The sequence below is a fragment of the Leuresthes tenuis genome, unplaced genomic scaffold (genome assembly GCF_036924035.1).
Source record: "Leuresthes tenuis unplaced genomic scaffold, fLeuTen1.0.hap1 SCAF_13, whole genome shotgun sequence".
NCBI lineage: Eukaryota > Metazoa > Chordata > Actinopteri > Atheriniformes > Atherinopsidae > Leuresthes > Leuresthes tenuis.
In genome coordinates, this window is record NW_027325367.1 from 12,182,292 (window position 1) to 12,204,807 (window position 22,516).

Sequence of the window (22,516 nt, forward strand, 5' to 3'; positions counted from 1 at the left end):
AATCCCGACGAGCAAACCGGTCTCAAACTCAGTCGGCCGCTGGGGATAAAACGTAGAGGATCATGTCTGCAGTTCATGGGAATATGCGCGTCGGGGATCTGAGTCCCTTCCAGATGTATCACGAAGTTCCTCCACAAACGAGCGGAGTGGTGAATACAGGTTAGTGGTTGGCGTTCAGTTCCTCTAAGACTGGTCTCCGCAGTAACGCTGCTGGACATGTGCGTAATTTACGCATCGGCCCAGTGCCATGTTCGACTCCTAACTTTGCAAAATCTCCTCGCCTTTTGTTTTTAGATTACGGCGCCTCGGATGTTACGAACTTCTTCAGCTCTGCTAACTCTGTTCCGAGGACGGACAAATGTGTGTCGATTCTAACCCACAGAAGAAAGAGGACCAATTTCACCCAGCAGCAAATTGAGGTGCTGGAGAAAGTTTACTCCGACACCAAATATCCTGACATCTACCTCAGAGAGAGACTGGAGGCTCTAACTGGGCTGCCAGAGTCCAGGATTCAGGTAATGACCGGTTTAGTTTGCAGCTTTTGGATCGTTTATCGATACAGTTATTATCAAGAGGAACAACATATGACCTATGTTTACGCCAGATAAAATGTAGTCATTTTCTTGATTTTCTTCATTTAGGTGTGGTTTCAGAACAGAAGGGCCAAGTCTCGTCGCCAAGTTGGTTCCTCGGCGTCCATGAAGTTCTCCAACACGCCAGCAGGTGGCCCCTTTGGCCAACACCAGACCCTGATGGGTCCTGAGAAAGGTAGGTACTGGTCATACTTTTCTTCTTTTTTTTTTTTGCCCCCCCTTTAGTTTTACTTTTCCTTAACCAACTCATTCTATGGCTGTTCCCAAACCGAACTTCAGCCCTTCTCGTTAGTTCAATTTCGCATGGAAACCTGGTTTTTCCAAAGATGTGGAAGAAAAAAAACAAAAACAAAACTTGTCTCAGTGTTTCTTGCATAACAACCAATAAAACGTTTTTTTTCCTTTCAGTTTATGACAACAGCCATGGCGCCGATGTACACCGGATGGGAACTTTAGGACTAGAGGATAGTTTCAGGTCCACACTACACCAAAGCATCAAGGACCCTCACAGGACTGCGGTTCCAACCAAACTCAGCAGCTATGACCAAACATCTTCCTCCTGCATATACGAAGAGAAGGGAACCAGAGCGATGGCTGAGCAGCTGCAGCGACACAAGCCCGGCGTGACCACCCCGAGCTGTAACATCCAGCTCTATGCCCACGAGAGCGAGCATCGCGCCAAGATTGAAGGCAACATGTCTGGCAACCAGGGTCCAAAAGTTCTGGTGGAGTATGACAATTTTCCACCAAATAAAACCATCGGACCGGAGATGAAAGTTGTCATTCCTCCCATCCCAACACAGAACAACTTCAACAGGTCGTCACCAAAGGATAACGGATGCCAAATGCAGTACCTACAGCTGAGGGCCACAGGGGAGAGGTTCCGTCACTTCTCTCCGATCCACCCCACAGACGCACAAGATGTCACCGACTCCGATTCCGACTGGGAAAACGAGGCGATGGCTGGCTTCGGTGGCTTCATGTGACGCGTAACAAGAGCTGATGTACAGACGCTACGTGTATAATATGAGTTGTTCGACTTTGTATTTATTGTAAAATAGTAATAAAAATCACTGATTGTCTGAAAGAACAAAGCAAACTGTTTATTGGCATCATCTGAACCGAACAAAAATGGATGACCAAAAACCGTGTTGTAATATTATGTTTAATATAAAAAAAGGAGGGAAACATTTATATACAACCGCCCTGAGGCACTCTCATATACAACTTTACAAAACTGAAAAAGGAGATTCTCTAGGAAAGAACCGACGACTTGAGTATTTCAGGACCGCACCAGTGATGCAGGCTTTGTGTGAGGAGGAGGGGGGAGGGGGGGGTGCAGCAACAGCCATGCCAAATGTGGAAATGCTAAGATCGTAGGGGAGTAAAAGGCATCACAACTCCAGAGTTCTCCTTTATAAAAATACCAAAATCTCTTTTCAGTGCACAGAAAATTACAAAAGCCACTTCCGAGTACACGGAAAGGTTAACAATATTCCTAATAATCAGAGGTATTGTACAATTATCTACAATAAACAATTTTATAAAACATTCTTCAGCGTCCCCTGTTCTTACCATCAGTGGAGCAACAGAACATAACACTTACAGGGGGGGGGGGGGGGGGGGGGGGGGAGTTAGAGAAAACTAAATTCTTCTTCCATAACCATACACACCTACGCAAAAAAATAAATAAATATGGACTATAAAAACTGTTAGAATCGATGTTTGGCACGTGAAACCAATAAATAACTAATTGAGAGTTTTGAGATGTGGACTGTGGCAATGGCGAAAGACTTTGGGGGTTTATGTTCGGTGGGTTTGCGCAAACATTTTTCTGACTATAAAACGCGTGGCTAAAATTCCTCACTTCAGATCCGAACCTCAGGAATCTGGGCGGAGGCGATCCACAGCGTGGGCATGAACATCGTTTTGGTGGCCTCGGACAGTTCGGGTGAAGGTGGCGTTTCAAAAGACACCGGTAATGTTCCACGCCTCTGTGAGTGCGTGTGTGTGTGCGTGTGCACCTGCGCGTGGAGGGGAGGGGCGCTGCAGGTGCTCACACTGCGTTGGTGTTATTGGCAGCAAAGGCGTGCAGATTGCCCAGCTGACTCAGACCACTCTGGATGTGTGCCACGTGGATCTCAACGTTATTCTGAAAGCAACTGGAAACACGGGAAAGAGAGAAGGGGCCACGGTGAATGCTTTTAGGTGGATTAAAGATAGAAAAGTCACGCTCTTGTCCTTCGGTTCAGCTGTAGCGTAACTGCAAAGAGTCGATGGAAATGATGATTTACCTGAGGTTGGAGGGATCAATCGATGCTTTGATGTCATTAAGGGAGTCTGTTAGAGATTTAAATTCAAATGAATTCAGATCTCCACCATCTGCCAGACACTGAAACAAATCACAAGATTTGACATATGAGAGGTAATCAAATAATAAATACAACTAAAAAAGGTTCTAAAGGACACATTATTGCTGCCAGACTCTAAATTTTCTGCCTAAAACGGTATTGATTGTGTATTTCCTTTTTAATTTTTTTTTAAATAAACTGCCACAGGTCTGCAAAACAAGCACCATGTTTCATTTATCCTCTACCTTTATCTGTAGGAGCAGGGCCGTAAGGCGCGAGATGAGGTGCGTGAGGCTGGAATTCGTCACACTCTGCTGTCCGTCCCTCTGGGAGTTAGTCAGCTGCACCATCTGCTGGGCCTCTTCCTCACAGCGCCGCCGCAGCTCTGTGGGATGGTCGGCTGGAACCATGCCCTGATCCGGAGCAAGCTGGACAGACGAGCACGTGTGATCGACACAACAAGGCGCAAACTACTGTTGCTTTGGGGGGTTTTTTCCCTCTCACCTGGTCAAAACTGAAAAAGGCAGTAAGAAAATAAGAGCATCCTTGGACTTACTTCACAGCAGAACTGCTGAACTTCGTGAAGCACCTTGTTCAGATCTTTATTGAGCTGCTCCAGTTCAAGCACGATGGTGGCGTACCGCTTCTGGAAGTCTAAGTCGATGGGCATCGAGTACGACTTCTGAACACAAGAAACACACGAATGTAATTACGTTAGGCTGAACACATGCATCTCTGAATAATTCACTGAGCTTTGATTAACTTTTAACCACGACTGTACCAGTTTCTCAGCCTCCGTGTTCATTTCCTTCAAGTGCTTGATGTGCTCTTTTTTGATCATGAGGATTTTTGACAACCTCGTCTAGAAGTAGAAAAAAAAAAACATTTGTTGGAACAACTGTTTAGTTTTAGCAGGGAATCTTTCAGCATCCCAGTTAACGGGAATAACTTACAACTTGAACCAGGAATTTAACAGGAAATCCTCCCAGTGTTTCTCCCTCGGAGCCGGGCAGTTTGTTCCTCCACGGCGATTGGTTCATAAGAGGGTCGTTGTCCTGTTGTTAGAAAGAAGAAGGGCCGATCATAAGCAATCCAGAACATATGGACTTGTCTTCAAGTGTCCCCCCCCCCCCCCATTTAGTTTTATGCATTATTTTCAGCACAGAAATGTTGCTTTTAGGCACAATTGCAAAGATGAGACATTCAAGGTCCAGCTGTTCAAATCATCACAACCTGTACATATTCTAAAACACAAACTTAAAGAAAATATCTTTGCTGTGATCCCAGTAGTGACTGCCATGTATGAAAATTGTTTTTACGCTTACATAAAGAGTCCATTTGACCAGTGTACTAAAATATCATGTTGAATAAAAGCATTTTTGCATAAATGGCTGCCCTGAGAGCCTTTAACCTCCTTGTAGTCAAAGGAGAAATAAACCTAAGAAAATCATTTACAGCTGTTTGTACAGGGGCAGATATGACAGGACAGCTCTTGCATCTATCATTAGATGGAGGTTTATAGTACCATGTGGACAGGAGTGGTAGCAGCTGGGTAGGGCGCTCTAGTTGGAGTCATGAGGTTCTGTATGTAGCGCGTTGACCGATGCTTCTGAGCGAATGCTGAGATGGGCATGGTCTCATTCGGTTCATTGCTCTGGAAAATTAGAGATTTAAATTAGAGATTTAAGAAAGTGACCTGAAATCCATTTGGCACTTCCGCCGACGTTCTATTTGCCAAAGCAGCTGAATCACGCAGACATGTGAGATACAACAGCATCAGAGCAAGTTAACAGTGGACATACCAAGACTTCATAATCAGGCACAGTGTGAGTTCCCAGGCCACTGCGGTCAAAGGTGACACGATAAGTGGCGGCGCTGGTGTCAACTGCATCAATCTGCCCTGTAAACAGCCCATCGTGGACACCTCGGAGTCGAGCTGTTGGACAAAAAGAAGAGACGCGATCCTTCCCTTTTCTGCATTCAACTTTAACGATTTTTAAAAATAGGACTGAGAAAAAAGAAAAAAAAAAAAAAAAGAAGCCAACTGTGCATCTAATCCTCATTGCATAGTTCAGAAGTTCTATAAATATGTTTTTAAAACTTTGAGCAAATCAGAAAATAGAAAGGCATTTCTATGCATATAGACTTCTGTGGTACATCAAAACATGGCAGCAGTCGCCGTGGTTACAGATACCATCTTTCCTCACTACAAAGCTAAGACAATTTGACCCTTATTTTGGGTTACGGGGTAAAAACAACAGCAGGTAAAGACTCAAAAGAAAAACGACTTTGTCTGCAACGGTAACAACCTCCTCGCTAGGTCTGCTGAGAATGACGGATGTTCATCTCAGAGATCGTACCAGTGACTTTGGTTCCTATGATGAGAGGCAAAGGGATTTCATCAGGAAGGTCTTTGCAGTTCGAAACGTCAGACAGTTTTCTCTGCTGCAGCAGACGCATTTTCATTCGCTTCAGTCTCAGCGCCGTTCGCTCTTCAGCAAAGAATGCCGATGAGCACCTGGGTGGGATAACAGATGGTTTTTCTGGTTCCTACACGTCAAAGTTTCCAAGGAAAACTGGAACTAAAACTAAATAATAACCACAAATGAATGAAATCAAATTCAAACCAAGGAGAAAAAAAAATTCGCCGACGAATAAATATTTACAAATTAAGTTTAAAGATCATATTATATACCGTCGCGGTTTCCCCATGAGTCTCCTGATGGTTCCCCACTCAACTCTCGTCAGTTTTCTAGTTTTCAGGTTGGGGAAAGACTCCTTGAGGCACAGGCAGAATTCATTGTCACCCTCAAAAAGAGGCCTGGAAGAAGATAAAGAAGACAAAATTGAAAAATTTAATCAAATCCATTTTTAGCAAATAAGCTCATTGAACCTGAACATCCAGATAAATGGAATATTAATAAGGTGACCCTTAAAATAATAAAGAGACGGTTAACTGAGGGATTGGGTATGTGTGTAAATTCTAAGTCAAGTTAAGTACGTGGCAGTAATTACACCCAAAACAGAGAGAAGCAGAACTCAGACCTCTTAAGCAAAGGTCACTTTATTTGTGACCGATTTGTTTATGGTGGTGAAAGTGAAACTTTACCTGTCAATGTTGGAATAGAACCATTCATAGATGCACCATTTGTGAGCTTTGGGTAGCTTAAGGAGATTTCTTAACCTCAGTCCAATTTTCTGCGACGCCTTCTTATCTGGTGTCACGACATTGGAAAACTTCTGCAAAGACACAACAGCAATTCCACATATTTATATTCTAAAAACAGTAAATAAAAACCCCTTTTCAACAGGGTATATGGTCATTCTGATGTATTTCACTCGACAGGGCAACTGTAAAGATGCCAATGTCCACAAGTTATCACCGACATCTTCAGTGGGCAAGCTATAAAATCATTATATAACTGAGGAGGTTAAAAGGCTTTTCAAAAGTAACTCATTGGCTTTGAAGAGCTTTTCTGAAATAAGCTCTAATAGTTATAATTAGCTCTAAGCTATAATTGTAGAGTTATTCCATTCCAAAACGGTAACTTATATCTAACCATTTAGCAGCCTTTAGGTTTTCCCAAATAAACTATGTTTTGATGCATTTTGAAGCCGGCATTTCTTCTGCCCACGCAAATTAAACAATTTGCCCTGTTGCCTCTAAGCAAACCGCTGACCAGCTGCTGTAGTCACTAACCAACATGTCAACATCATAACATGGCTATAGTTAGTTGGATAAACAAGGAGGATTGTTCAGCATTAAGCAGACATAGCAAAGGTATAGAACACCTTATCTTTTCCCTTGAAAAAAACAGTGGCAACAGTGGTTCTGAAGAACGACAGAATAGGGAATGAGGAACGCAACAAATGGCCAATATAAGACCTGGAGTTAATTAATGGCTCTCGTCAATATCCGGGAATAAAACACACAAAGTAAAACATTTCCTCTGGTGTAAAGATAATGAGATATAAAGCTGCTGAACAAGTTTTATCACCACTGCTGAACGCTTCCTTAAAAAAAAAAGACACACCCTAAACAGCTGTGGTGTAATCAGAGATGACTTATTGGACCAAAAAAGAAGCCCCTAGAAAATGATGTAGCGTTCATCTCTCTGCAATTTCCACATCATTCTCAAAAGCAATATGAGAAGGAAGCACATATCCCCACCCTATGTTCCCCATGTAACAGTTTCATGGCTTGCAGTTTTCACCTGTGGTGTAGTGGTGACCCTCTGGCTCCTCCGAGGGGATCTGGAAGACAGACGCTGCTGGGGTGGCTCATCTTCATCCCGAAACAAACGGCTCCTCTTTGAGCTCCGTGTGGGCTGAAGGAACAAATGTAGGGCTTCTTAGCTTCAACCCATTCAAACCACAGAGATGTATAACCAAAATATTATAAAACAGCTTTCCAAAACCGGAGGGTTTTCCCAGCCTTTATGAATAAAATACACAATACAGGGAAACCTGGCAGGAGCTCAACTGATGGAATGTGGCCATGCTTGTTTCTACTGTTACATTTCAGTATAACATACCAAAATAGCTACTGTGAAAAGCTTTATAATGCACTATAAACAGGCACATATGCGTTGCATTTGTGCAGTGTAGAAATCAGAAACATCAAATAGTTAAGCTATTGGATCACACCAACAAAACCATACATCAGAACTAATGAGATAGTGGATCTCAAAAAACCCCCATCCAAATCAAATCCTTTCATTTGTTCTGATTTGCTGACTCCACATCTTCAAATGTGTACATAAATATAAATCCCATGCAAGAGGATGTCAACTTTATTTTTTCCCCCATCCTAAAGACAATAGCTTTTAAAGAGGTAAGATTGCCACCTTGCATGTAGGTGACCTGGGTTCAAATCCCCTGCATGAAAGGTACTACCTCCAGTAGGGGTCCTAAGACAAGACCCCCTTACCCTACCTGTAAGTTGCTAAGGATAAAAGCGTCTGCCAAATGCATTGACACTACTTTCTGAAGCTAGAATTGCAATTTTCCCCCTACATTTACATTTTAGTGCTTACGTTGCTTACGTAACTAAATTATTTTCTCATGTTTAAGCTACATATTGAAAATATAAACAGAAGATCTTCTATTGCATCCTCACCACAAACTTGTAATCTGACAATCGTCGTGCTTCTTACCGTGTCCATTGTGACAGAGGAATGCCGTCCCCTGGTGTTGTGAGCTCTTGGGAAGCTGTTCTTTTCATTCAGAGTGTTGGACAAACTGCCCTCTATAAGATAACCAAAGGATTTGTACAAAATCATGTCAGCACAGAAGATACAAGAACCAATGTGTCAACTCACAGAAAATGTACATCACTTTCCCACTAAGTCTAAGTATCACGAAAAATAAAATATCTTTTAATACAGGCATAATACAAGACATTTTTGTTCCTTTGTAACTACATATTACACAAATCTTCAGACAATGCAGCAGTAAGCTGTCATTACAGGTGTAATACACACATATTTAATCCTGTGAAGGACTTAAGAGTGCTGGCTACTTTTAAACCATAAACCAGTAGCACATGTGATCCAACACACATGGAGACAGGGTGAAAAATCAGACGAATTGACAGTAACAAAGTATGATCAAGCATAAAATTAATTCAAGTCAAGTTTACAGTACACACTTCTTGTGTTTGCGAAAAGTAAAAAAAAAAAGAAAAAAAAGAAATTGCCCACATACCTTTAAGACTGACGAGTGCCTCGGCTGAGGAGCCTAAGGAAGAGGACAAATTGACTGCATCAATATACGATATGGAATTAATGGCAAAAGATAAAAAAAAAACAAGATGCAAAAAAATTCATTAAAAAGCATTTCACTGCAACAGTAAACGTAACAGTCAAAATTAACTGAAATTCTGCGTTTATTTCAGCTATCAAAGGACACGATGAACGGTCCTTTTAACAGTGACAGCAGCCAGACAGGTTGGAGAAAGCTAACCAAGTCGACGAGGCCTTTACCCCAAGTTTGAGCTGTCAAGCTCGGGTGTAACACAAGCCTGACATATAATACGAAAGACACGCGCTAAACCGGCTAACGTTTCAATACGTTACAACCAAAATATTATATCTACTTCAGTTAGTTAAGCTCCGATCGACAATTTCAGGTGTTAACTGTCAACTAACTTTGATGGTTTCCCCTTCACCAGCTTGTCTTGTCAAAACCATACACAAAGCGTAACCATGTAACAATAACCAGCGCTTACAAACCTTAAACCTAAGAAGTGTCAAAAATAAACTATGCACAAATAAACTGAGAAACACCTAGTAGCTAGCAACGTTGGGCGCCAGTCCTTTTGTTATTGTTGCACACGACCGGAGGTTAGCAGACGTTAGCTCATAGCTAAGCTAACGGCATTTGTTTACCCAGTTGAGCTAAAGTAACTTGTTCAACTCCATCATTAGCTATGGTTAGCCTCTCCTGCTAACAAGCGTTAGCTGACTTGGGCAAACCGGTGTCTCTTTGCGTCTAAAAATGGCTTTAAGGAGTCAACCGAAGATGTACAATATCGATAACATGAACAGTGGTCTCGGTTTTTCACTCGTTGTTCATGTTATTACTAGAGGACCGCTGCTGGTTTAGACAGTAAAACTCATTGAATTTGTGTTGTTACTCACTCTCGTCTAACAGCTGGTCCATCTCCGCCATCTTGAATTAGCCGCGCCGCTTTTCAAAGACCTTGTCAAAATGCATTCTGGGTCGGAAATCTGTCTGGAGGGCGATTTGAGAAATAAACTCTCTATAAATTACCAAACCAATGATCGCTGAGACGTATCTGTTATATATATTGAGCTTTTTCATGGTAAATGTGTCAGGAAGTGCTTGGAAAAAGTGTTTGGTGTCAAAAACCGCATTCATCATTCAGCAACCGCCCTGTTACAGGTGTAACGCAATTTATGACCCATTCAATTTCTGACCCAATTTATTCTTGGTTCAAAACTTTTAATACTATTTTACACGTTTCAATTGTTGTATAATAATCAGACTTTGCAAAGGATCATGTCAGCTATTATAACAAATGTTTTGTCAAACAATATTTCTGCCAGTGTCTGGTCTTGATTGACAAATCTGGAAACAGCAATAAAAATAAACGCATTTTGATATTTTAAGATATTTGTAGTTGCTGACAACCCTTCTCAGGTCACAAAATGTGATGGGTCTAAGGTGGTCCATTGCACCTAAATTTGTCCCATATTCAAGCCACTTCATTGTTTTTTATGCAAGAAATACTATGCTTTATTCAAGTATTTTCCATTCATTTTAACTCAGGCATCCTGCTTGGCACCCACCTAGTACATAATATAAATGTGAATTAAAAAAAAGAATAGTCCTGTTGTGTTAACACAGCCAGAGAGTTTATAATAACTACACAACTCAAAAGTTCCAATTTAGGTCCCAAGCAGAGCCCTGGACCACTTATGAGAATCTTAGTTCTTCCTAACAAGGTGAAAGAATAAAAAGCCAATAGTTAGATACATAGTTTGGAAAGCTTGTTATGCAAACCTGCAAAACCTTTAAAGTAAACCCGACACGTAGAGCAAGAAATCAAAACGACACAAATATTTCAGGATGCCCCTTGTTTTATTGTGTTTGAGGTACTCAAGAAAAAAAGACTAAGAAAAAGATGGCATAGCATGGCAGGTCCTTTTTTTCTTGAAAGAACACTTTGCAAACATTTTTCCCCAAAACTTCAGTGAGGAAGAAGACGGCTCGAGACAGAAAAAAACAAAACAAATATATACATGTCAAACCTTGTACAGTATCTTCATACCTATCAGTCTAAAAAAAAACAAACAAAAAAAAAAACGTGCATCTTAGTGGCTATTTCACGGAGGACCCTAATAAGATATAAACAGTGGTATGTGTATGTCTGCAGGCTGGTTGCTCACAACTCAAGACTCCTAAACTTGTAGTACTATGTCCTATCAACTACAGGTTTATTAAAGAATGATGAAGAATCGTATTTCACTAACAAAGTCTGTCTGCCAGGGAACCTGATGAAAATGCAGTAAAGTGACGAAACAATTTCAAATGACCGCTGTAAAGCGCAGTATAGCATCACCCCTGTTCACATCTTTCGTTGCAGAGAATGAAGCGCGGCCATTTGGAGGCAACAACGGTCTTCTTCTGTCTTCTGTACAGGGCTCGGATGCAGCCGTTTTCACCACAGGGATGTTTGGTAGTTAAACTTGATCTTCAAGAGATATTTCATGTTTATCTGTGCTACATCATACACGATGTATCTGGGGGGAGCAGCAGTTAAGGAAAACACACAGTATGACCAATGCAGGGAAAATATGTGATCCAATTAGAGATTTGCTAATACCAACGGTCCAGTAGTAAGTGATCTGGTTATAAATCACCACTAAACATCACACAGTGATGTAATTCGCTAACACCAGCCTAAATGAGCATTTCAAAGGCACCTTTGGATTAAATCATCCAAAGGATGTCCAAATAATTCGTTTAATCCATGCACCAGTGATACATGATGCAAATCAGAAAGTTAAAAAACAGCATTTCACTTGGGACCAAATAGGCTCGGCAGAGTCTTTCGGTGTCAATAATCTAATTGTGAAATCAAGAAGAGCAGTATAATAAGTCGATCAATGTAGCCAAGCGTTAAAAAACGTTAAGCATAACATTATAAGCATATACATAAATGAGGGGAGAAATAATAAAGGATACTCGTTGTACAGTAGACTTGTGTCATCGATGTTGGTGTGGGTTCCTTTTCCCAGAGGCACTTGCACCCCGTTCAGAGTGACGGTAGCCCCTGGATCAGGGGCGGTTCTACCCAAACCTAGCAAGGAAAAAAACAAAACAAAAGACCGGTGAAATACCACAAATGAAACAGGCAACTGGGCTCCATATAGCTGCCACAATAATAATGTGTTTAGATCATCATCTATATGCATTATGTTAATCAAAGAAAGTAGGAACTTAAATATTCATGCAGCACAGACAGAACTACTGAAATATTCAACTTTTAACACAAGGTTCACATTTAAAACGGTTTCCATCAAAATCTTATAAAAATGATCCCAACAAAACCGGTGAGAGCGATTCAGTTCCTCACCTTTAACGCTGTGCTTGCCCTTTGGTAATTTTGTAACGTGAGAAGCCTTTTTTAGTTCATGCCTGCATTCAAAACACAAATTATGATACATTCATTTACACAATCCAAACAACATTCTGAAGGTTTATGTCCATTTTGAAAAAAAAATAACCACTCACATGTTGCCAAGGGCAACCTCTGCCAGCAGTATCAAGCCCACCGGGTCCGACTGGGAGGTGTGACAATAGTTGGCACTCTTGGACACCATATCGGCAAAGTACACACCTTTGCCGAACATGTAACCAGTCTAAAGATAGATAGAAAGAAAGAAATCAGCAAATGCAGGATAAAGACAATTAAAAACACTCCTGTATGGGTGTTTGTTAAACTAGTGAAGGTTAATTCCACTGTTACATGCTACAAATAGCTCAAACTTAACCAGGCGGTGAACAACACTCACCACTGGGGCCTCTGGAGGTGCAATACGAAGACCCTGAGACAGAATACCAGCGTAGTTGGTGGCGCGAGAGCCGTGCCACAATAACTGACGATTGTGAAGCTCCTCGAAGGGACGGTACCGCTGATGCTCTCCCTCTCGGACAATTTTGAAGATCTAAATGTCAGAGAAAAAGTGCAGTGAGGAATGAGTCTCTCTAAATAAAGATTTATCCAAAGTGGGCTGAATAGAAGGAGCACAACCAGAAAGAACCAGAAAAACAGAATAAAAAGCAGCGGGTGTTTAAAGCAGCCGTTCTAAATGACGCCTCACCTCTTGCACTTCCAGTGTGTACGTGTTGTGTGTAGCAGCGTGGGTGTTCTTAACGTACTGCTGAATGATCTCAGCCTCCTGCGAGCTCTTGTCAACAACCTGCCAAATAACAAACACACCTTTTAGACATCCATATGTTAGATATCCACAACATTTGTTACAGAAGATGGACACCTTACCTCAATCCTGGTTTTGAGTTTCTCATAGTTGATGTCGATGGGATCGTTCTCGTTGTCCTGCGCTCCTCCTCTCAGCAAACTGTACGCCACTTCGATGTCCAACAGGTTGTCCAACATCTGAACTTTAGCCTAGACGGCGACGTATGTGACGCATTTAGATCTCGATATTTTGAAGAGGTTTAAAAAAAAAAAAAAAGGACGCTGCACGGTAAGAAAATAACTAAGGGCTTACTTGAATGTAATCCAGACTGCTGAGGAGCGGAGGTTTCTTCATGCCGAAGTCATGAGGTATCAGGGTGTAGAAGTGATTGGAGAGATCCAGTATCCGACTTTCAGGCACGCAATCTGACACGGCCTAGAATCAAACATGAGTAGCATTATAAAAAAAGCATACGATCAGGGGAGAAATCTGATCCAACCATAAAGAACACAAGAGGGGGGGAAAATAGGTGGGTGTAATTTAGAGATGGAGTCATCACACTAAGTCTACACTGTCTGCAGCAGAGATCGCAGCTTGTTGGAAATGTTTTATTATGTCAGTTTTAAGGCATCACAGAATTCTACAACAAGGAGGAATCCCAACAGAGAGAGAAACACTGACAGCGGCCCACCTGCTGAACTTCGGTGAGGAGAGCGTAGGCACTCTGGATTTGTCTCTTACTCAGCTTACCGAGAGGCATCTTCTGGAGGTCAATCTGGAGGAGAAAAGATCATTCTCGCTAAATTAATCTTATTATTTCTAAAGTCATTCAAAAAGGAAATTGTAATACAGCTAGCCAAAGCTTATGTGATTTTTTTTCTAATAATTTCTTTTTTTAATTACGCTAAATCCCCCAAAAACTGACGCAGATGTGACACGAAAACTTTGCTTTTGCTCAGAAAAAGGTAAAACCACAAAGAGGAACTAGACTAAAACACCTGTCGCAGCAATGAAAAGATGCCTTACCTCAAACTCCACCATGGCCTTCTTCATGCTCTCTACATCAAAGATCATCTTGATCAGCTCCTGGACAGGTTTGGCCAGCTTGGACTTGGTGCCAGCAGATGCCGTCAGCTGCCTCACTGCCTCCTCGTCCTACCAACAAAATAACACATGACACAGTGTGGGATGTGTACTTTCCCTTTTCTTTCTTTTCTTTTTAATTTCTTTACCTGTCCATAGTCAATCTCTAATGGGTAGAACTTATTTGGATATTTAGTGAAGTTAGAGGAGTTCCACTCATTTCCCGTCTTGTCCTTGTAAACGCTCAGGAAATTATCCAGCGCCGAGTTCTTGTCATGGAATTTATCCAACTTGTTGCCTCCAATGGTGGTGCCCACTCTTCCCCATGACCTGAACACCCAATACCTACAAGTGCATGAAAGATACACGAGTTAGTCTATGAATACAAATAACGTACAAATCTAAACGAGTGGCTCAAACGCACTGCATTCGGCTAATTCATGCACCCCTGTAAAGACGTTCATTATCTGCTGGGGAAAAATAAGAAAAGAGATCACCGTTTCTGCACATCGTCCTCCAGCAGCTGCAGTTTATAGTACGAGTTTGTTCCTCTCACAATATCCACAAGACCCAGAGTGGCACTGTACATCTTCCCACTCTGCTCCAGGACATGGGCACTGTTCTCCAGGCCTGCAGAAATAAGAGAGCATCGATCCAAGTCAGGGGGGGAGTTTGAAGGGAGACGAGTCATGCTTTCAGTCTTAGGAAGGGGATGGCTACCTGAGTCTGGGTCCACAGCAGCTCCACCTTTGACTGTGAGTTTCATCTTCTTGGATTTGCTCCCACCTGTAATGGTTTGTCAATGAGTGTCCTCTTTTGATCTGATTGCAACACAGTATCAAAATAACTATCTGTAACCAACGATCAGCGTAACATGTGTCCCTTACCTTCCTCTTCCTTCACTTTCCCGGTGCTCTTGGCAGGCAGCGCTCCAGACTTGGGGGCCGCGGATGGAGCCTGAGGTTCGACTTTGACTTCCGCACCCCAGGGTGAGATGGCGTGCAGAGAGACCAGTTCTTGAAGAGCTTTGCCCGACGACTTGATGTCCGTGAGGAAATCCTCAGAGACCACACGCACGCCAGCGTCCCTTACTTCCTCCATCTTCTTACTCAACTTCTCCACCTCCTCTGAAAAGATGAGGACAAAGAATGTGTTCGAAAATGTCCCCGATTGGCCCCCCATTTGAATTGTGGCTTATTCAAACTGTTCCTCACTCTTAGTGCTGAGGCAGAGAGAGGCCTTGTTGGCTGTGCCGGTTATCTTTCCGCCCAGCTCCTCCACAGCAGCCTTGAGATCATCTTTGTTCTTGGTCAACTTGCCAACAGCCAGCAGTTTCATACCAGTCAGAGGTTTGTCTGAAGGACAGAAACGGTGGAACAGTGCACTTTTTTTACAAAGATATTTTACTTGGATACGTGTAAGAATGAATCAAATCGGAATTATCAGAATAGGCCTTCAGGCTTATCTCACCTGGAGGTGCAGTCTCTGGCAGTCGCTCAGTCGGGGAGCCGGATGCACTTGCCAGGGACTCGGCTTTGACCGCTTTAAGGGTTTGGGGGGGAGCCTCCTTGGGGTAAACCCTGTCCTGCCGCTTGAACTTGAATTTTTTCAGAAAAGGTACTTCGTGGAATTCCTGAAATTAATTTTTGGGGTGAGATTTCGACAGAAGTGGACTAATTTAATGAAAAATCACAGCCCCTAGAACTGGTTACACACCAAGCAGCTTGTGATATGTGCAAGAGCCCCCTAAAAGGATCCAATAAGGGTTACTGAAACGAAGTGACCCACCTTAGGGGTGACCCAGTCTTTGCGTGCCGGTGTTGTGGTTTTGAACACACACTTTGTCCAGGCTGAAATATCACCTTTGCAGTAATAAGCATCGCCCTTAAACACCAGCTGCCCACTGCACTCCTTGCAGGCCTCAAGAGCACCAAAGGCCATGCCGTCGGCCAGGCTGTCGACCACCTGTGTTTAAACGACATTTAGACAAACAGGAAAACTGGAACACTCAGTCATCTGGATGAAGTGGGAAACATACAACAGCATACAATGTGAAACGCTCGTTTAATTCAGCTTATTATCACAGAGCTAACATAAAACTGTCACCGCAGTGACTTGAAGAGTCGTCTTTAAGGTGTTTGAATCACATTCAGGCAACAGAACGAGCGCGTTTACAGTCACAGAAGAGAAGCTGAGGTGGTCATACATTGGACTCTCCGGAGGGAACCTCCTGGCCATTTGCAATCAGCAGCTCCTTCATGTCGTTGGTTGAACAATATTTCTTCAGCTTGTCCTTGAGTCCCCAAATCAGCTGGCTCTGGTTCTATGGATGCATTCGGTCACAACACACAAAAACAGACCAGTAAAACAGATTAAGATCATGGCTGCTTAACATCGCACAGGTTTCCTCCAAAAACGTGAGCTTAAGGGAATAAATCTACCTTCAACTGCTCCTCAAGCTTTTTCTTCTCATCCTCTTCCTCTTTCTTCTGCTTCTTAGATATTCCATCCACCTCGTCGGCTTTGCGTTTTCTGCAAGAGCGGAAAAGTTTAGTTACAAACTTTTTATTTGGACTTCAGCAAGGACAAACAAGAAGAAAACCTTCACAATAATTTCCTACATGAGGCTCAAAGGGTCACCGGGTGATGAGGGACAAACAAGCTCGATTCTGACACCTTTATTCATTAAAGAAATCCAACGGGGCCCTTTCAGGAAATGGACATGCACAAACACAAGTTGGCACATGCCTTTACAGTCCCTGAGGACACCGATGATACCCTTCCACTCTGCCCAGACAAGAAAAATCCAACCCCCCTGAGCCCACACACACCATTAATGACCACCCCGGATCACCCGGTCTGATCCATTTACGTGTCGAGGGAAAAACAAACAATAAAACAAGACAAACCTCCTTCATTAGACCACAGCTGATGTATAAAACATTGTCCCAATCCAAATTTGCTCAAGCCGCAGTGTGTGATTTTCTGTGTTACGATGGCTGCTGGTGACTTTTAAATCCGTTTACTGACAGATCGCTGCCGACCGGTGAGTAGTTTAACCGCTGCAGTGCATTCCATCGCCACCGAATCATGCAGCTTCACTTGAATCCTGCTTCTCTCTTTAGGACAGCGATGGAGAACAGCACTGCATCGCTGAACCATCACACTCTCCAACCATCTAGCCACTCCTTTCACCCATCCTCCCCTTTCCTACAGCAACGGCTGAACCTTCTAACTTCGCCGTCACCTCCGACGGTGGCCATTTCCCCAAACATGCCTTACATGGCGGCCGAGCTCGTCATCGCCTTTCTCTCCACTGCGGGCAATCTACTGGTTTGCGGCGCAGTGGGTCTCAACCGCAAACTACGCACCGTCACCAACTATTTCCTGGTCTCACTCGCGGTTGCTGACATCTGTGTCGGAGCCATTGCCATTCCCTGCGCCATCCTGACTGACGTCGGTTTACCGCACCACAACCTCTACTTGTGCCTGCTCATGCTCAGCGTTTTGATCATGTTCACGCAGAGCTCCATCTTCAGCCTGCTGGCGGTGGCTGTGGAGCGCTACATCGCCATCTTCATGCCTTTCCGTTACCAGGTCCTGATGACGTCTCGAAACGCTTTGCTGGTGATCCTCGCCACGTGGCTGCTGGCGTTCCTCATCGGGCTTGTGCCCCTGATGGGCTGGCACAAGACGCCGCCTGACTCCGGCTACTGTTTCTTTGTCCCCGTGGTGGACATGACCTACATGGTCTACTTCAACTTCTTTGCCTGCGTTCTCACGCCCCTGCTCATCATGTTTCTCATCTACGCCAAGATCTTTGCCGCAGTCAAGCAGCAGGTGCGGCGCATCGCATCCGAGCGCCAAAGCAGGGCTGCGGCCAGCGTGCGAAAGGAGATGAAGATGGCCACGTCTCTGTTCCTCGTTGTTTTTCTCTTCACAGTCTGCTGGATCCCGCTGCACATAATCAACTGCTTCCTGCTGCTCTGTCCACGCTGCCCTGTGCCGCTCGAGCTGCTGCTAACCGCCATCATCCTGTCTCACGCAAACTCCGCTGTCAACCCCTTCCTATATGCATACACCATGACAGCTTTCAGGGACACATTTAAGGCAATTTTCTTGTGCTGCAGGACGAACGGAGACAGAGAGGCGACAAACAGGTCCAACAGCGGTGCAGAAACGAACAGCAGATCCGACTAAACCGCTTCGTGAGCAACTTGAATCTTTTAAATAGTTCTTCTAAAAATACATTTGGAAACCTGCTTCTTTGTCTCACCCTTCAGCCTTAACAGCAGGGAGCCTCTTCTTAAGCTCCTCCTTGTCTTCTGCCCGCAGCACGTTGAATCCCTTTAACTGGGCGGCGCTGTATTCAGGCTTGAAGACCAGTTCTTCCCTGCGGCTCACGAAGCACGCCGTGTGGTACCAGCGGTCGATCAAACCCAGCTGGGGCTTCTCGCTGTCCACAGTTTTCTTGGAGACACGAATCTGATCCTGAGGGAGAGGCCAGAGGATAAAAAAAAAATGTAATCGACCGAGCTTCCACACTTGACTGTTAAATCTGAACAAGACGAGTGGCTGCAAACCTTCTCTATTTTCTGCTCGCAGCCTTTGCATTTGCTGCGGTTTGACTTGGCGTATTCCACCGCAAAGTCATTCAGCGTCTTCTCTGCTTTAGAAGCGCTCTTCTGGTCGCCTTTTCCTGCGAGACAGAAATCCAGTTTTCCCTTTCAAGTGAAACTGAACTCGATCCTTCAATAACAAAACGTGGAAAAATACTCACTGTAACAAACACGCTTGCTTCTACTCTGTACTGAAGGACGGTGTTGAACCACTCTGCATTTGTTTGACAAGATTATGTTTATCCAGTCGCCATTATGGTCTTTACTTAGATTTTGAATGAGTTTGCTTAAGTTTGTTTGCTTATACGGCTCCAGTAGCCCGATAAGAAGCGCAGCTAATTAAATTGCTGTTTCCATGAACAGACCTTACAGAGACCAACAAGTCAAACCCACAAAGTGGAGCACTAACCTGCCCCAGTAGCTCCGCCACTTTCAATGGCCTTTTTGACCTTTTCCTGGTCGTCCCAGCGGAGATCAGAAAACCCGGCGATGTCAGCTGTGGCTTCAGCCGACGCTCGGTGCCAGAAGCAGGAGAAGTGGTGCCAGTGGGGGACTTTCCCATCAAACATGGGTGACTGGAGGACAAAGAACACACGGCAGGTTTACAGCGAAGCTGCAGCCAGCGGCAGACCTGAGGTCAAAGCTGAAGGGTTCATGAAAGGAATTGTTTTGCAATATCACTGAAAGTTGAACTGATTCTTTTTTCTGCTCATCACAAAATGTCTTAAATTTCCAGCATCGGAGACGATATCTGTACAGCGACACGTATACTGGAAGCAATTAAAATCCCCCGACTTCACACATCCCCACAAAAGTGGCTACAAAAACGTTAAAGTTTTCTATGTTTGGTCTCTAAAGCAACATGGTGAAGGACCTGTGGTGCTTGGACATAAGCTGCTCATTCTAAGGTAAAATCATCATTGTTCTTTTCGCTCAGAGGCCGATTTATTCGACATAGGCTGTCTTTAACAATATCATCTTACTTCTGAGGCATTCAATGCCATTAAAGTTAAGTGAAATGAAAAAAGTTTTTCTCTTTAAAAGGGGCACCGTTTGGTAGTAACGCATTACTACCAATAGAAATAGCGACAGAAACTATAAAGAAACAACAGAACACACTTGCAGATATTTACAAGTATGCCGGGTACATTTTACTGTGTGACAAAGTGAGATTCTCCTCTCAGGTTGCCAGTTTTGTTCAACCGTAACTCCACAAAAAACAGTGGCGGATGGATAACAACCGGTCACGGAAGATTTCAGGCTCGTGCGTTTGCATTTGAAAATGGAAGGTGAGCACTCTGAGAAAGTGTTCACGAGCAAAGTCCTGCCAACAAGAAACAAGAAACTGTAGAATCAACACAGTAAACTGGTAGAGGTAACATCATTTGACCATCTGCAAATACTGAACATGCAAAATGCCAATTATGATGATTTTTTTTTTTTTTTTTTAAATTGCAAAACTTCAAATTTTGTGGCTCCATCCATTTTTTCTTTTTTTTTTGTTAAATCGAAAATCAATCAAAAGCATTTGAGACTCACTGTGTGTACAACACAGCTATTCCACTGGTGCAGCTGAGATGGGGGGTCATTCATAAAAAGGGTGTAATCTGCAAAGTGCGCAAACCTGCTGACTGCTGCTGAGGGCAGGGAAGTTTAAAGGGAAAAGTCAAGCGATCGCAAACCTGGAGCTGCTCCACGGGCCGTGAATAAGGAGGCAGCCTCATAAGCAGGTCTGAGACTCTCAGATAATTAATCCCCCCCCCCCTTCCGCGCGGTGTAGCAGATTGCACTGATCGACAGAGCTACTGTTGTGATTTTTGTCCCCCGGCGCCTGCCTTCTGATATAATATCAGTGGTTTCAGACTTCAAGCAAACACCCATCGTCCACAGTCGCTGCTCATTTCCACGAATCTGCGCGATGCAACGTTTCTAAATCTTCAGCGGTTCTTTGTGAGCTGGAGTCAGCAGACAATGTCAGCCATTTAAATGCTAACTAGGGCCTAACTTCGCAAAACTGAAACTAATCTAAAAAAAAAAAAATCCTTATTCTGAAGTCATAATGTTTCTTTCATATGTGCACAACAGACCATTCCAAACATAAATTCTGGGGCAATAAGTTTGCTTATTCCTTGGATAACGTGCCCCAGACGACGCTGCCTTACCTGCACCATGATGGCCATCCTTAGTGAGTCTTTCGCGATGTTTTCTTTGCATTTCTTGCACGACGCACGGCCGCTTTTGGCGTATTCTGCTCTGTACAGCTTGTCCTCTTGGGAGTCAGCCATAGTTATTTGATATTTGAGGCAAACAAAACGACGTGACAGCGAGGCCAACTTTCTCCCGGTGACAAGGAGCCACAACAATTACAGGGGGAGAGTCTAGCGAAGCCCGCGTGCTTACACGGCATCCCATAGAGAGGCAACTGCAGTGAAGAGCTCTCACTCCGACGCTGTTTCCAAGCGTCAGCAAGGCAACAAAAGCAACCCCAACTAAGAAATATCACTGAGCTTGGATGTTTTTTTCTAAAGTTATCTCCAAATTGATATTTTCCACAGAAATGGACCAGTGTGACAACAAGCTGTTGACTGAGCTTTGTCAGTATTGTTTTGTGTGTCCTATTGGTACATGTTTCATTTGTGTATGGGAGTTTGCATTTAATTTGGGGCCGTTCAGTTTCCCAATTTGGTCATTTTTCGTCTCTTTGTCACCATTTTGTTTGTTATCCATCCATCCACTTTTTATATTCACTTAATCCAGTTCAGGGTCATGGAGCCTATCCCAGCTGCCACTGTGCACCCTGGACAGTTCAGGCCATCACTGGGTCGCACAGAGACAAATGAGACTAACAGCCATACACTTGCACACTGATTCCTAGGATCACAGCCGAGGTGGAAGGAAGCTAGCGTATTCTGAGAGAACCCAAGCATGTTCTCCCCAAGCACGTGTGGATTCTCTCAGGTTTCCTCCCACCACCCAAAAACTGCATGTTAGGTGAATTGGTGATTCTGAATTGACCGTAGGAGTGAGTGTGCATGGTTGTTCGTCTCATTGACCCTCCTGTCTAGGGTGTACTCTGCCTTTCACCTCAAAGGCTGGCCGCTAAGAACGGCTTCATCCATTTTACTTTATATCTCTGCATTAAGACCGGGGGTCACTTGACTCCCATATGGAAATCTGTCCATGATTTTGTTTATTCTTTATAATCTGCCAGTAAAGATCATTTCAAAACACAAACATATTTTTAAGTTCACCGAGTAAGTCATCTTACAGAATAGAAGATCAATGAACCGACCTGGAACTCGTCACTGAATACCCGCGCGAGCTGCAGCCATAACTAATGGAGAGAAGATAAATCGACCTCACAGTCTCACAGGAAGGACAATCCTTCCATTAAAAGATTTTAATTTAACAGAGAATGTTTTTTTAAATAGATTTTTGTTGTTGTTGTCATTGTTGCTGAAACCTAACACTACCCTCTCCCAGAAGAAAAGTTTTTTCATTGTAACCCTGTATTGCTTTATGTGTATTTATGTTCCTATTTCAAACATTTCCTAAAACATGTCTAAAATTCTTTGTTGTGGTTTTGTTACTTAATTCTGCTGCAGTGTAGGAAGGGACATGCTAACTCCTACGCCTTATCTAACCTCCTGGTTACAAATCTGCAGTTGCTGGTCAGTAAAAGTGACTGCTCTTCTGTGTTACTGCTGGCAGGGGACGTGCTCTTCCGTTGGACACATATTTTATTCTGTCCAGTTACCTATCCCTGTCACCTAAATACTTTTAAATCACATGAACGTAAGGCCTCACTTTATCTTGGAAGACTGATATTGCAGACACTTTTCTTTTCATTGTTATGCATGTTGCCTGGACTGAGTTAATATAACTCTGATATAAGCATCATGTTAAATTGAATAAAAAAA

General features: G+C 43.4%; 4 protein-coding genes across 4 annotated transcripts; 2 read left to right on the forward strand and 2 right to left on the reverse strand.

Moving 5' to 3' along the window:
* Nucleotides 1-2: 2 nt before the first annotated feature.
* mixl1 (Mix paired-like homeobox) lies at nucleotides 3-1,601 on the forward strand. Its single transcript, XM_072361790.1, has 4 exons — nucleotides 3-159; nucleotides 295-515; nucleotides 642-768; nucleotides 1,002-1,601. The coding sequence occupies exons 1-4, from the start codon at nucleotides 63-65 to the stop codon at nucleotides 1,577-1,579; spliced, it is 1,023 nt and encodes a 340-aa protein (XP_072217891.1). The 5' UTR covers nucleotides 3-62; the 3' UTR covers nucleotides 1,580-1,601.
* Nucleotides 1,602-1,739: 138 nt separating this feature from the next.
* Nucleotides 1,740-9,634, reverse strand: lin9 (lin-9 DREAM MuvB core complex component). The gene is made up of 15 exons (XM_072361789.1): nucleotides 9,586-9,634; nucleotides 8,651-8,683; nucleotides 8,101-8,192; nucleotides 7,159-7,272; nucleotides 6,054-6,184; nucleotides 5,640-5,765; nucleotides 5,305-5,462; nucleotides 4,747-4,880; nucleotides 4,470-4,598; nucleotides 3,898-3,999; nucleotides 3,726-3,806; nucleotides 3,501-3,626; nucleotides 3,190-3,372; nucleotides 2,888-2,985; nucleotides 1,740-2,755 (listed from the first exon to the last, which is right to left on the reverse strand). Exons 1-15 carry the CDS (start codon nucleotides 9,614-9,616, stop codon nucleotides 2,650-2,652), a joined length of 1,644 nt encoding a protein of 547 aa, XP_072217890.1. The 5' UTR covers nucleotides 9,617-9,634; the 3' UTR covers nucleotides 1,740-2,649.
* An 896-nt stretch (nucleotides 9,635-10,530) lies between these two features.
* On the reverse strand, nucleotides 10,531-20,986 carry parp1 (poly (ADP-ribose) polymerase 1). Its single transcript, XM_072361788.1, has 23 exons — nucleotides 20,759-20,986; nucleotides 19,006-19,171; nucleotides 18,561-18,676; nucleotides 18,254-18,468; nucleotides 16,419-16,509; nucleotides 16,184-16,300; nucleotides 15,766-15,942; nucleotides 15,448-15,610; nucleotides 15,192-15,332; nucleotides 14,865-15,104; nucleotides 14,698-14,763; nucleotides 14,475-14,607; nucleotides 14,127-14,322; nucleotides 13,921-14,049; nucleotides 13,586-13,669; nucleotides 13,207-13,329; nucleotides 12,975-13,103; nucleotides 12,796-12,894; nucleotides 12,487-12,639; nucleotides 12,206-12,333; nucleotides 12,048-12,109; nucleotides 11,657-11,771; nucleotides 10,531-11,211 (listed from the first exon to the last, which is right to left on the reverse strand). The coding sequence occupies exons 1-23, from the start codon at nucleotides 20,879-20,881 to the stop codon at nucleotides 11,130-11,132; spliced, it is 3,048 nt and encodes a 1,015-aa protein (XP_072217889.1). The 5' UTR covers nucleotides 20,882-20,986; the 3' UTR covers nucleotides 10,531-11,129.
* Nucleotides 16,694-18,177, forward strand: adorb1a (adenosine receptor B1a). The gene is made up of 3 exons (XM_072362871.1): nucleotides 16,694-16,834; nucleotides 17,010-17,023; nucleotides 17,103-18,177. Exons 1-3 carry the CDS (start codon nucleotides 16,694-16,696, stop codon nucleotides 18,175-18,177), a joined length of 1,230 nt encoding a protein of 409 aa, XP_072218972.1.
* Nucleotides 20,987-22,516: the final 1,530 nt, after the last annotated feature.

Excerpts from the sequence above, each read along its gene's own strand:
- mixl1 (XM_072361790.1), top strand. The coding sequence starts at position 63 with ATGTCTGCAGTTCATGGGAATATGCGCGTCGGGGATCTGAGTCCCTTC. Across the intron at positions 160-294 it reads GAGCGGAGTGGTGAATACAG|ATTACGGCGCCTCGGATGTT; the intron begins GTTAGTGGTTGG and ends TTTTGTTTTTAG. Across the intron at positions 516-641 it reads TGCCAGAGTCCAGGATTCAG|GTGTGGTTTCAGAACAGAAG; the intron begins GTAATGACCGGT and ends TTCTTCATTTAG.
- lin9 (XM_072361789.1), bottom strand. The coding sequence starts at position 9,616 with ATGGCGGAGATGGACCAGCTGTTAGACGAGA. Across the intron at positions 8,684-9,585 it reads GGACCAGCTGTTAGACGAGA|GCTCCTCAGCCGAGGCACTC; the intron begins GTGAGTAACAAC and ends CCTCTTCCTTAG. Across the intron at positions 2,756-2,887 it reads ATTGATCCCTCCAACCTCAG|TTGCTTTCAGAATAACGTTG; the intron begins GTAAATCATCAT and ends CCGTGTTTCCAG.
- adorb1a (XM_072362871.1), top strand. The coding sequence starts at position 16,694 with ATGGACATGCACAAACACAAGTTGGCACATGCCTTTACAGTCCCTGAG.
- parp1 (XM_072361788.1), bottom strand. The coding sequence starts at position 20,881 with ATGGCTGACTCCCAAGAGGACAAGCTGTACAGAGCAGAATACGCCAAA. Across the intron at positions 13,104-13,206 it reads GCAGTCTGGATTACATTCAA|GCTAAAGTTCAGATGTTGGA; the intron begins GTAAGCCCTTAG and ends GTCGCCGTCTAG. Across the intron at positions 12,110-12,205 it reads GAGGTTGCCCTTGGCAACAT|GCATGAACTAAAAAAGGCTT; the intron begins GTGAGTGGTTAT and ends TTTTGAATGCAG.